General features: G+C 40.7%; 1 protein-coding gene across 3 annotated transcripts in view; it reads right to left on the reverse strand.

Annotated features, from left to right (window-relative positions):
* Positions 1–8,767: 8,767 nt before the first annotated feature.
* Positions 8,768–14,467, reverse strand: part of BMPR1B (bone morphogenetic protein receptor type 1B) — a 221,844-nt gene continuing 216,144 nt past the window's right edge. For all 3 annotated transcript variants that reach the window (XM_048509303.1, XM_048509302.1, XM_048509305.1), the window contains one exon: positions 8,768–13,867. In XM_048509303.1, coding sequence (XP_048365260.1) covers positions 13,742–13,867 — 126 coding nt within the window. In that variant the 3' untranslated portion in view covers positions 8,768–13,741. The remainder of the gene's footprint in view (positions 13,868–14,467) is intronic.

Below are 14,467 nucleotides of genomic sequence, written 5' to 3' on the forward strand. Positions count from 1 at the left end.
CAGTAATGATTCAGGAGATATAATTTTCAGGCTGAAAATATTATTTAATTCAGAATGGGGAAAAGAAGCATCCTGTTTTATTCCAGTGATGATACCAGAAAAAAAAATCTATAAGACAATTACAATTAACCAAAATGTTAACCTGAGCAGGGCACTATATAGTTGGTTGAACGTATGAAAAGACGTTAGTAGTACAACCATTTATTCTATTACATGCTTTGGGCGAAAGAAGCAAGCTGATAGCTCATTTGTGGAAAAGATCTCAAATCAGGGGTGTCAAACATGCAGCCCAGAGGCCGAATGTGGGACCTTGAGGGGGCTTATCAAGTCCACAAGCCAACAGAGGAACACACAGATCAGCCCCACTCCAATCAGGAGCGGAGGAGGGCGAGGTTACCTCAACTGGCTAACTGGCCCGATAAGCTCTCTCAAGGCACCCACCCCATCAAGCCCATAGTTATGGTGGGACAAAAGGGGACAGTGCCCCATCAATCATTTGTCAAGCCCCTCCAATCAGCACTAGGGGTTGGTGTGAAATATGTCACAAGTCTTTAAAGTGTAAATTCTCCATGTAAAGGGGAAAATGAAAGAGCTGAGGCAAAAAAGGCGTGAATCCTGTCATCCATCTTTCCAAGTGTGAATTCTCTATTCAATTGGCCAAAACAGAATGAACAGTTAGCAAGGCTGAAGAGTCCTGATTTTAAAAGCCCGCAGGCAATGAAGTAAAATTATGTTGGAATAAAGACAGAGAGATTAAGTGATGAAGGGGTAAAAATTATGTACCAGACTCTGAACAAAGCAAAGAAAAAGACAGAGTTCTAAAGAACTCTTATAGCTGGGGAATTTTTTTTTTTGACAGGACAGGAGACAAATAACATTAATGACATTTAAGCCTAGAGGTAAGTGAGCACAAATCTTTTGGTAATTAATGTGACCCTACAGGAATCCTATTCATAGGGAAGGGTTGTGGTTTTTGAACATTGGGAATATCATTCGGCATCAGTTTTATAATTTCATCCTGCAAGAAAATGGACAGGTTTCTAACTATGGCCGTTTCCGCACGGCCAAGGCAGCAGCTCTCCACCAGCTTAAAGTAAGCCGGTGGAGCATCAAGAACTGCTCACACGGATCCGTGCGGGCAGTCCCGATGCCTTCTGCCCACAGGGGCGGCTTCATGCTGTGCAACAGGAACTTACCTTGCCTTCTGTGTGCAGCTCGGGACAGTTGCAAAGACCCGCCCATGCTGCCCTCTGACCCCCAGAGGTCAAAAGGCAGTGTGGGCATGTCTTTGCAGCCATCCCAGGCTGCACACAGAAGGCAAGGTAAGTTCCTGTTGCACAGCACAGGGGCCAAAAGCGGCACCCTCATGCTGGTGCGGTTCTCCATGAGCGAGGTTTAAAAGCGGCGCTTTCGCACTGCTTGGGGGTGGTGCGGCCGGTGTTGCTGCAATGCAGCTGCGCCAGCTGTGCAAACAGCTCCCCAGGGACGGCGTTTTTGCCGTCCCTAGGGCGCTGTATTCCGCTTGTGCGGAAAGGACCCCAAACCCAATAATAGCTAAATTTCAAGCACAGAACTGCAGCAGAGACCAAGAGTTTTGAGAGAACTAATTAGTTTGTTCTCCAGACTTAGGTACAGAAAATCACAACCTCAGCTTGTTTACTTCGAAACAAAATAAAATCTGTGACGAGTTAGCTACAGTTTGAAAACTCTGTTTTGAGTGACAGAGCATTCTGTTTGTAGAAAAATTATGGACAAGAGAAGGTTGTATTTGCAGTTTCAGCTGTCAATGACTGGAAGAAAGACTCCCATACTTATTTAATTCTGCAAACTATGTAAAATAGTTGTTCGGGGGGAGCGTTTTTATAAAGCTAATAGAGAATATGCAGTCTGTGCCACAATGTATGCTATTCCAACATGATCTTACAGCATTGTTTTAATTTTTTTGTGATTCTATTTTCTGCATTACTTGACATAGCATATCTAATACTTTTTTGCACATTTTAATTTTGCAACCCTTTTCTTGTTGCATTGCATTAGAGATCTCTCATGCTATTTGATTACATTGCTTTGTACCATCTTGAGTGTAAAGTAGAAAATGGGTCTACAAATGTAGTAAATAGTGATGGATGCCCCCTATATACTCATTTGTCCCTCTCAATAAACATTTTTCTGGCTATGGGACTGCACCCCGCTCCATTGTGGGATCACCAGTCCAGGCACCCCCTGCCAGTGCTGTCCTGAGGCCAGCCGAGGCAGCCATCCCACCCCCCACTCCCCGGGCCTTGCCTGGCCTGACCAAGTCACATTTATATCATATCCAACCTAAGTTTGACACCTGTGACTTAAGCATTTCCTAATATGTTAATGAAAATGAGTACAGTCAGTATACTAACTGTTAAAGTTCACAATGGTATTGGGTTGGATCTAAAGGACACAAGTTGCATCTCATGCACAGAATGGATACTTTTCTGTCCCCCCCCCCCATCCCACGGCAGGCTTTCTTATGATCCCCCTCCTTCAATGTCACTCTCAAAATTCAGGGAAAATCATAGGGTGCAGACCCAGAATCTGCAATGAAGAACAGAGGACTCACTCCCTACTCTTGGAGGCGCTTGGATCCAACCCCTTCATTCTTACATATGTGTTGATATTGGCTTTGTCAGCAAAAGACACTACAGGAATCTCTTGTCTAATAATTTTGGTTTTCTTTTCAGGGTCAGTAAGCCAAATGTCCTTTGGTAGTTCCATTCACGGCTGGTAGTAGCTTTTGTATTGTATATTTGAGCTAGTATAGCCCCTTCCTGGTTATTTCCTTCAAAGTGGCTGTAATATTAACCCAGAAGGTATTTTAAGGGTGGGGGATAATTTAGCAGAGCAAACGTTATGAGCAAAGCTGCACCGTGCCCACATTCATTCTCCATCCACAGCCTTTGCAAATAATCCTTTCTAAAATTAAATCCCAAGCCACACATCAGCCTCTGACCCCTGGTTTTGAGAGAGGGCACTGAACATAATCAGTACAAAGAGATACGATGCTCCTGGGGCCAATATTTGCAGCATCCCCTGGATTTCACTTCTTTAACAGAGAGATTTTTTTCCCCCACCTAACACTGAACAGTTATAGCACGGAGACCAGAGACATATATCTTCTGTAAGCACAGGCAGAAGCAACCCCCTTTTAAGACTGGGGGCATGGGGGGTGGGGAAGGAATCCAATATGGAGCCTAAGCTTGGAAGGTCAATCTCGGTTCTCAACTTTTCACATCTCACAGCAAAACCATTGAAAATGTCACTTACGGTTAGTGCTTATTTTTCTTTATTGTTGATCAAATATGGGAAAGTGTTTTCTTTGATTTTGATCTCCCTTGTTGCTGTATCTTCTATGCAATTCCTTTTTCTAAAGAATTACTAACAGAGAAAGTGCTAGCCATTGCATTCTTTGTATTGCTGTACAGTGGAGGTGTAGTTCGGAGTGTGCCTCTTTCCCCCTTCTCCCTTTTTTCTCCTGCCCTCTGTTTGTAAATGCCTGCATTTATGCTGTCAGTCTGACATGTACAAAGTGTAAGAAAGAATTTTTAAACAGGTTATAAATTATATTTATAAGCAAGTGAGAAAAAAAAATCCCATGTGTGTCCTTTCATTTAGTTCCGGAGAAATCATCTTCAGATTCCTTTGTCAGGAAAGAGTTTAATGCTTCTTCTTTCTTTCTTTTTTTCGTGCACAAAGGAGCCCTTTTAGCATACAAATCAATATCGGGAGCCGCATTTCCAAGACAGAGTATAACTGCCAAGATGGGCCTTATAGAAAGGTGAAAAATGTCTCAGATGTCAAGTAGACTTCAGCTGGCAAGGATTGGATCAGGATGTTAAGGCAGACTTCGTTTCAGTGAGGCTGTTTTCAGGTTCCTTCAAATGTCAAAGGAAAATATGTGGGGCAAGTTCTGAACTTGGGCTGTCCATCCAAAAAGGGCTTTCGGCAAAGTTTTTAAGAACAGAAAGCATAAGAAAAACCATTCTGAATCAGATCAAAGGTCCACTTTGTCCAGCAAAGAACAACCTGTTGCCCCCAAAAGGCAATATTCCTCCAGCATCCCTCACCACACACACAACTATATTCTGTCTTTCAACACTGAGGTGCTATTTAGCTAATTAACTTGAGGCAGCTGATAGACCCATTTCTGTGCATTTTGTAAGCCTCCTTTCAAAGCCAGTGAGCATCCTTCCCCCCCACCTTGCCACAACTATTTCAGAAGCTGAGGTGATTTTTAATGACAGCTCAAAGAAAAATAATACTTCAAAGGGTATGCTCAAGTCTTGGGTGGATCGTTGGATCCCAGCCGAGGTAATAAATTGGACCCCAGATCATTCAGTGCCTGGCTACCTGAGACGAAATGGAGCTGCTTCTTTCTACTTCTTAACTCCTCCTATGTGGGCATATTATTTTTCTACTAGTTCTTGCACTACTGACCAAAACTCCCATGAGTACTACTGCAGGAAGGGTGTTGTCCCCTAAAGCCCTTTGCTCAATGCAATGCTCAGTTGTATCATGCACAAGGTTCTTTAACAGACACAAGGCAGAACTGTTCCTTTAAAGGAGGGGTGTCCAACTCTGCCCCTCCAGATGTTCATGAGCTGATTTCTACCAGCCCCTGCCAGCATTATGACGAACATCTGGAGGGTCAGAGTTGGACACCCTTGCTTTAAAGTATACCTCAACGATTCCGTAGAACACCTTTGGTGATACCAAGGTGCCAAGATACCATTTTTATTTTTTGCAAGGATGAAACCTTTTCCTCCTGTATCCTGACCATTTTATCTCAGACCAAAGCAATATCTGAATTCTGAAAGCTTCACCAGCTGCATTGTCAACTAATGAGTACACCAGGCTTGCACATTCTAATCTTCTAAAACATTTTCCCCACTATCCTATGTTACATGCATGGATTTGGTCTAAAGCAATGGGACCCCTGACTAATGAGCCACCGCTTGCAACAGGATCCTAATGAGTTGTTGTATGAACCTCTCTCTCTCTCTCTCTACCCACACTCTACCTAGATTATAATCATCTGCTCAAATTTTTTGGCCTATCAGTCAGATTCTCAACTCCTTTACAGACTTCAAAGCCAGTATACCAAGAAAAGCTAAAAGTTTTAACGTATGAAAATGTGATCCTTTGTTCTGTTTAAATCAAAGGAGTATATATCAGAAGTACTGTTTCCGCCTTGATCTGTGACAGATCTTACATGTGGCCTTTACGTAAATGCCAGGAAACCCCAGCAGATGGCTCCCAACATTTTTTCACTCTTGTGCCCCTTGGCAACTCATTTCCCAAAAATTGTACCCCCATATTAGGAAACCCATTCTGTAATATTTGGCTGTACCTCCAAATGCTCTGGCATATATCCCTGGGGGTATACGCATTACAGATTCGGAAACACTGCTCTTGACACAAGGGAAAATCCAGAAGGTAATTTCTAAAAAGTGGGGGGAAGGTAGTGAATTAAAATTCAGAATGATTTGTTTGGGGGGTTGGACAGTTGAATTCTTCTCTTGTTCATGCTTTTCCTTTCCATAGAAGGGGTCTCTTCTCGTTTTGGAGTCCCAAAAGAAAGCAAATAGGTTTGCGGTAGGAAACACTCTGCACTTCCTGTCATTTGCCCATTGCTGACCTTTCAGTCACATAATTTATACACACATAATGCATAAGCAACTCACCTTGTCCAGATGACATAAATCAAGACTTCTGTCAAGACATTCTGTTCTTGTTTGCTCTTCTTCTGCGCAGCGTAATAGAAATGATACTTTCGGACAACGCTCTCTAGTGTTTAAATAGATAAAATCTTACTCTTACAGGTCACCAATAGGAATCAAAAGGTCTCTTGAGCCTGGATGTTTGTTTTTACTTTGCAGAGTAGATCCACACTATCTGGAACCTATCAAGCAGTTCACCAGGTGTCTGTGTGGGGTGGCCCCCTAGTAGGTTGATAAAAACTCTAGTTTTCAGTGCCTAACTAGGACTGCCAAAATGAGGCTTATAAGACCTCGAGGGTCACCTTTCACTGCCGTTACTTGGTGGCTCACCAGCTGTGCAGGTGCTGTAGGTACATTCTTTTATGGTGGTTCCCAATTGATAGTAATAGTGTAGGTTGCTCTTTGGCAGAACTGTGTTTTCATGTCCAACACTGATCCCTTGGATGCACGATATAGTGACAAACACAATTCTACACTTGTACAAAGTGCATTTCTCTTTCCATTAAGTAACCAACAGTGTTTGGGGTAGGGGGCGAAGCTTTGAAGATATTTAGTGTGGTGTCCATGCAAACTTTTAGTGTGGTGTCCATGCAAGATATTTAGTGTAGTGTCCATGCAAGAGAGGACTTACAAAGCAAAAATGTAGCAGAGGCACTTGGAATAAGAGCTCAGACTGCAAGTAGAAAGATGGCCAGCTCACACATATAAGTGCCCTTGTTGAGGTAAGACTTATACTGCATCACACACAACCTTGAAATGAACCAGTATTCCTAGGTTATCCAAATCCTGCAATAACAAAAATATTCTCCTTTATATCATGGGGTAATTGGCATTCCTGGCAGAAGATAATGCATTATAAGGTGGCTTAAACCAATTTTAATATTAGATGTTATGGGTTTTCTGAGTTGTATGGCCATGTTCCTGTAGTATTTTCTCCTGATGTTTTGCCTGCATCTGTCTGGAGAAAATACTACTGGAATACAGCCACACAACCCAGAAAACCCACAACATCCTAATGATTCTGGCCGTGAAAGCCTTTGACAATTTGTTATATACTTTATACCTTTCAATATGCTTCTCTAACCAACAGCTGTACACTTCACAGTGCTCTACATCATGATAGGGTCATGTGCAAATGGGTGTCCCTTCATGATTCAAAGGACTATTGAGTAGTAGTTGTATCTTCCACGTTACAGGTGACATCCTGACATCGATCTATACAAGGAATGTTCATCCTGAAGCCTATACAGGTATTTTACATATAAATCAATAACAAGATGCAGACACTTTGAATGCCAGCAAGTCCGTTCAGTGGAGATAGTTACTCCAAAGTAATAAATTAGTGGTGAAATAAGTGAAGCAGAATGCAACTAGACTTTTCTTCTTTCTTTTTTGGTAAGGCACAGGCAGTTGTGTGCAACCAGGACAGGGTGGATATCTCTAATGACAATCTACGGAGAATTCAGCAAAGACCCATAAGAGAGAGAGGTCATGATTCAATTAGTAGACCTTAGAGAGCTGTTGTCAATCAAGAGTAGGCAACCCTGGTCTTGACCAATGGTCTGATTCAATATAAGATAGCTTCCCATGTGCCGTAGCTCCTTTTCGTAGTCCCGCCTCTTCAAGCTTGACCTTTAGAGTAGTACTGTTTGCTAAGCTAGGAGGAGGAACTGCTGAGAGCTACTTGTTCTTAGATAACAATCAGGCCCCTTAAAAACCATGTGTAGCACAGGAGCATCAAGAAATTGGCCTTTACAGGAGGCAAAGATGGGTTTACCTTCCTGGTCCGCCAATAAACACTCTGGCTATCTCGCTACCTGCAAGACTAGCATCTTTCTCAAGATGGTTGGAGAGCTAGCAAACAGGACAGCATCATATACTGTAGTAAAATGGCCGAAAGACTGATTTTATGTTTTAAATATCACCTTTGCCATATGGCCTCTAAGTGTCCTTGGGCAAGCCATTCTACATCTGCCCTTTATATTTGCAATATGTTGATAAGTTGCAAAAATGATGGTCTTTTTAATCTGTAATGTAGTACCCCATCCCTGACCTAGATGGCTCAGGCTAGCCTGATCTCATAAAATCTCAGAAATAAGCATGATCAGCTCAGGTTTGTATTTGGATGGGAGACCACCAAGGAAGTCCAAGATCACTACCATGGCAAACCGCCTCTGACTGCCTCTTGCCTTTGAAACTCTACAGGGTCGCCATAATTCAGCTATGACTTCATGACACTTTCCCCCTCCCCATGCAGTATTCTTATCCTCCTCTGTTACTTGTGTTCAGGAGCAGCAGTGGCGTAGGAGGTTAAGAGCTCGTATATCTAATCTGGAGGAACCGGGTTTGATTCCCAGCTCTGCCGCCTGAGCTGTGGAGCTTATCTGGGAAATTCAGATTAGCCTGTACGGTCCCACACACGCCAGCTGGGTGACCTTGGGCTAGTCACAGCTTCTCGGAGCTCTCTCAGCCCCACCCATCTCACAGGGTGTTTGTTGTGAGGGGGGAAGGGCAAAGAGATTGTAAGCCCCTTTGAGTCTCCAGCAGGAGAGAAAGGGGGGATATAAATCCAAACTCTTCTTCTTCTTCTTCTTCTTAAAAGCAGATAGCAAATAGTGGGGAAATGGGTGGCAACTTTGACATGTGTACATCAAAAAGTCACATCAGCTAGCAGCAGTGGTAATACAGCATAAAGAAATGAGAAGACTGAGACCAAACTAGCCTTGACCACGATAATAAACATGCTACATCGAAAGAGAGGGGCTGGGTGTTTGCTGATCTATTGTCGTCCATGAACATCTGGAGTGCCATAGGTTGGCCACCTGTGGATGAGATCATCTGCTGGTACTTTTTTGATGCTTGCTGAAAACAGGGGAAACAGTTGTTGAATTACCTGTTGAGCAGTCATATTGGGATGGTTTCATAAAAGATGTGAAGTTTTACAATCAAAACATGCATGGATGACAAATAATGCTGCAGGATTCAAAGAAGTCAAACTACTTGGAAAAAAGTGAATCTTTTAATGGGGAGCTGAAAACGTTTTATTGGGGAATGTTAAAACAGACATATACCATCTCGAACAATTATAACATAGGTTTGTTCCCTAGTTTTTACAAACATACTATTTACAGATTGAATAAGGCACTGGTTCTCAAAAAAGAACACAAATTATTATAATAAAAATTACATTATTAACCTTTCTTCAAAAGAAATAACTTGTGCTGTGCTAGCAAAGGGCAAAAAGTTATCCGTCTCCTTGAAGTTTTCTCTTCCCACTATACCTACCATCAATAGAAACTCTACCTGTTTTACTTTACATTACCCTGAAAACTCTTTTCCCCCCAAAGTTGTGTTACATGTTGTTTTCACAAATGCCTACGTATAGGGTGCGTTCTAATGACCAGTAGCATGACATCATTTTAATGGCCCTTACAAATGTGAATGACAGTCAGTTAATCCCTGGAAAAGAGGTTGCCTGGCTGCACGAATAGAAATGTGGTAAGTCAAATGTTAGTGCCCAAAGCACACCATAGCTGGAGACATCAGCTACATTCATGCAGCACAAACAAACAGAAGTTTGTTCATGATGGAAAAAAAACACCTTGTTTGTTCCCAGACTTGCAGGGTCTCTCCCCCCTTAGCAAATGGAGCTTTTTAAAAATCCCAGATTTGGTTGCAAAATCCAAACTGTGGTTGATGTCTTACCTAGATTTGAAACCATGGCTTAATCCTGGTTGGATGTATCTTACCTTCCAGCTAGGCTTCATAACCAGACTTTACAGTACAATTTTTTTTCATGTGGTCCAAATTAGATGCCAAGGCTAACATTAGTTAGATGAAGACTTCCTGAACCAGAAAGACTTGAATTCCAGAAGAAGGAGGGACACATGTGCATGAATAAGTCACATTTATTTTTGTCATGAAAGAACTGCGGAGGATTTTTTGTGAATGCTGACTGTTCTTTCAAAAGCCCATGATGCATAATTTTTGTTCAGTGAGCGAGAGAAAATTAACCCTTCAAGTCTTCTGGAAAAACTGAAGTAAATTTTTTTTAAAAAAAACTTTGCCCTTCTCTGCGCAGTGTTAAATGTCCCATTTTCCCCCCTCATATCATATCGCAATCGTGAATTGTCAACTACAAGTTCTCATAAATAAATAAGTTTCATTTAGTGCTTTATCATCTGCAATAGTTTACTCTTAATCCAAATAAATGGAGTAGCTCCAGACTCCCAAATCAAAATCATATATATACACACACACAATTAAAAAAAAATACAGGCCATACACAAGAAAATGTTATATGGCCTGCCATCTGGCATCTTGCCTTTATTTTAGAGTCCATAAATGAAATTTTTTTTTAGTCTTTAAATGGTATAGTAACTTGGAGCGATTAGGCCTTTTTGAAACCTTGTTTGTGTTCGCCAAAGGAACGGTATCAAGCTACAACAACAAAAAGTCCAACATACATAGGACTCTTAACCCAAAAAAAGGTGGGGGGGAGATTTGGTTTAACATGGCTACTTATTTGTGTGGGAAATCAACATGTTATGACTGAAGAATTCTTGCAATGTAAAATGTGGATTAATTAGATTTCCTGTTGAAGTTCAGTTGATGATAGTGCAATTCTACAGCTGGCTAACAGCAAGTCCATTTTTCATCACATGATTATTTCAGCATTGATAAATCCCGTTCCAAAACTTTAAGAGGGCTGGTTGTGAATTGGACAATCAGAGAAACAGACCATCACACACTGAACAGCACCGCAAATCTATCCACATTTTACCATATTATAAGATACTGACTGTAGGTTAAGAACACGTTTTTTCTCAAAAACCAGAATCAGACTGATGTGATCTCAGTATATATCACCTTTTAGTTTCTCACAATTGGCAAAACCTAGTCCTTCTGAAATCTGAACAAGCTACAAGGTACAGGAAGATACAATAGGGAATTTCTATGGCAGGGCAAGAATTATGTCAGCATAACTGAGGAGGCCCACAAGTTTTGGTTAAAGTGCCTTTATTAGTTTGGCACATCATAGGCTTCTGCCCATTGACCCTTCTGTGATGTCTTTAAAGATTTCAAAGCACCTGTTGAAAAGGCTTTCAAGACTTTGAACAGTTAATTGTCTATTTATTTGAGTATCTCACATTACTTATCTGAACTTCACTTTATCTTTCATTCAAATTTTATCAGGTAGGATCTACTCAAAATTCGTTTAACAGATTTCTGTCCTTCACTGTGCAAACAAAACAGGATGTTTGTAGCTGGATGAAACCACACAAAAAAGTATAGTAACATAGTGGATAGAATGGGGAATTCTGCTTTTACATTAATTTTGCTTTGTTTGTTTTTTTTAAATGCTTCTGGGGTTTTTGTCTTAGAAGGTTGGGAGTTTTCAATCAGATCCTGTGAATATGCTTTTATGATGTGGCAAAATCTACATGGGTCAACTTCCTCTCAATCTGAGCCAGAACAGACTCTTGAGGCTTTCTTAGCCTCCATTAGCTAATCATCACTCACAGCATTAGGATGTAAGGCACCCAACTGGAGGAGACTATATATTAGGAAGAAGCTGGCATTGTGCATGACTGTAAGGTTCACATCTATTCTTGAACAAGAAATTTTTATAGATGGTTCTCTGCCAGAAGGTACAGAAATTCCTTAATATCACACAAGCTCTCCTCCCTAGAATTCCAAGGTAAGCATAAAGCCAATACATATCAGTATCCTTCTCTGAAGTCAGAATCTGAAACAAGTTCTAACTGCCAATTACATTTTATGCACTTCCAGCTTATCACAGCAAAGTGTTTCACTTCACACATGCTGCTCTATCTCCAATATGTTAAAAACCTTTGATGTCCACTAACTTTGTAAGGCAGGAGAGAATGCCTGATGGCTGTACTTGTGGGATCCAACCCTGTAGCTTTTTCATTTTTTATGACCTACCGATGCCAGAACTTTCGGAATAAGAAGTTGCACAGTGACCCCTGGAGGCACAGCAGTAATTACAAAAGGCCCTTCCAATGATGTTGCCATTTCAGATGCTCATCTTCTGTACCCTACTTACTAGTGCAACTTGGACGAAAAACAGTCCAAAAGCCACTCTGGTAAACTTCACATGGAAAATTCGAGACATATTAGAAAATACAAATCAAGGTTAACTGTGTATGTCCATTTTAGACATACCTTTTTTTAAAAAAAAATCACACTTTGAACATAACTGGAGCAGTATTCATAATTTATGGGCAGGTTTTTCACTGGGAAAGAAAAAAAAAGATCAGTGAATGCACACATGATTCTAAAACAAGCCTGGAATTGAAACAGCCCCATAAATGTGCCTTTTGGCTCTGGCACATGGATTTTTGCCTTCAGGCTTCTGACTCATGTACCACTCTTACAAGTAACCTTGTGGGGGCTGCTGCAGGAAGGAGGCTCCCCCCCCCCAAAAAAAAGTATTAGAACATGCAGAGAAGCACCTTAACAATTCTTGGGATTCCAGCCCAAATTATAGGGTACCTCTATGAATATAGTTACAGAAAGACAATTCAACAATACACCCATTTGTTTAAAAAAATAAAAACCACAAAAAGATCAGGTAGATTCTTCTCTTCTACAACTGGAGAGGGAATCAGGACAAGAGACAAAAATGACACAACCTGTTGAAAACATAAAGCCCCTTCTGAAATAACTCTCAACATGTCTTCTTTAAAACAAACGAGAAGGAGTGTATATTTTTGAAAATACACTTCATGTGTAAATTATCTTCCTGCCATTTTAGGAAGAAGTTGGCATTATGCATGACTGTAAGGTTCATATCTATTACTGAGCAAGAAATCTTTATAGATGGTCCTCTGCTACAGGGTACAGCAATTCCTTAATTTCACTCAAATTCTCCTCCTTAGAATGTCAGGGTAAGCATACATCCAATACCTCTCAGTATTTTTCTCTGAAGTCAATATTCTCTTTTACACAGCCATTAAACAAAGCTCTTCCCTTTGTCAACACTGTTCACTTTCTAACAAGACAAAGCTTTTGAAATGCAACAGTTTCATTTATCAGTGATTTTGCTGGTAAATGAAAGGCCAGTAACCATGTCCAACTTTGGTTTGTTTTTAAATTAATTTTTTATTCAATGACATTCTTATCAAAACATTGTTTTTGAGGGGGGGGGAGCCAAACTGCAGATGGTCCTAAAATTTCACAAAATATTAAAGATGGGGAAGACTACAAAGGGTTGAAAAGCACGTTGCCAAATACCATAACACTTCCCTTACTGGTCCATGGCTTTGGGGATCTGAGAAATACCAGCCTCTGGCCATATCCCACTGGGCCACACATCTGCTGCATAACTGCCCTGGAAATGAATGAGGAGGCTCTAAAGATTCATTCACTGAGGTTTAAGAACCAGGGACATCAGCAGAGCAATATTGAATTGACAGCAACTTATATAACTTGGGGTAGGTTGTATTTTAGAAGAGGCACAGTTTACATCAAACACAACTAGCAGGTCACTTATAAGCCCGTTGCTCTTGTACCCTCCTTTCATTTCAGAACACAGCAGGTACTTTGTTGTGGAGTGCAATAAATCAATGGGAAATAATAGTCACTTTGATTTAAACTTCAGATGAGATTTCTTTTGATTTTTCCCCTTTAATGTAACAATATAATTCTACTTTGTATTTCAAAGGTTCATCTTCATAAAATTTAAACAATCCAAATAATAATAATAATAATAATAGTCATAATAATATTATTATTATGGGCTTTCACAGAAAGCAGCATGCATTATCTTGAAGCAGATGTTGATACGATCCTTCTCGGGGTTCCCAAAAATGTTTTCTGTGCTAGATAAAAATTCTTTGCTGAAGGACTGCATTCAAGATTGATAATAACGAAGGCTTATCACTCCTCTTCCTGTCTCTTGGAAACATGAAGGAAAGTCCATTTTTTCAGAGCTTTAGCAAAAGAGATGCTTTTTGTCATCTGGATCAGAGTTTAATGTCCTGTGACTCTGACATTTTGGCAAGTGTTTTCTTTACTCGGAGAGCTGTGAGCCGGGAAGCGGGGTTATGAGCCCAGCATTCTGTCATGAGTTTGCCCATTTGTCTTAGGCACTGCAGAAAGAAAGAAAGAAAGAAAGAAAGAAAGAAAGAAAGAAAGAAAGAAAGAAAGAAAGAAAGAAAGAAAGAAAGAAAGAAAGAAAGAAAGAAAGAAAGAAAGAAAGAAAGAAAGAAAGAAAGGAAGAAAGAAAGAAAGAAAGAAAGAAAGAACACATCAATATCTTTGAAATGGATGAATAGTATTTACTAAAATCATAATATTCACATGTGCAGTCAAGAAACATTAGTGCCTGTAGTCTTAATATATGGCAAGGTCACAGAAGAGCCCGTTTCAGGGAACCAGCCAAGATGCTGCTTGACCCACCCAGAACCAGATGGAGACCTTGGCAAGATTCCATCCAGTGCCTACCATACTCTCTGAACATCAATGCCAGGAGGCAACATCAGGGAAGGCCTTGCCTCCTACACTCTGTTGTTGGCTCTTCACAGTAACTACTTGGCCATTGTGTGAGACAGGATGCTAGGTTAGGTAGATCACTGGTCTAATCCATGCCAGCTATATGTGAACTGGATGCAGAATCTCCTTAGAGCCACAAACCACATTCCATTCAGAACTGGGCATTCTCTACTTTGTATCAGTCTGCAACCCAGATG

This window comes from Sphaerodactylus townsendi, linkage group LG10 (assembly GCF_021028975.2).
Source record: "Sphaerodactylus townsendi isolate TG3544 linkage group LG10, MPM_Stown_v2.3, whole genome shotgun sequence".
Lineage (NCBI taxonomy): Eukaryota > Metazoa > Chordata > Lepidosauria > Squamata > Sphaerodactylidae > Sphaerodactylus > Sphaerodactylus townsendi.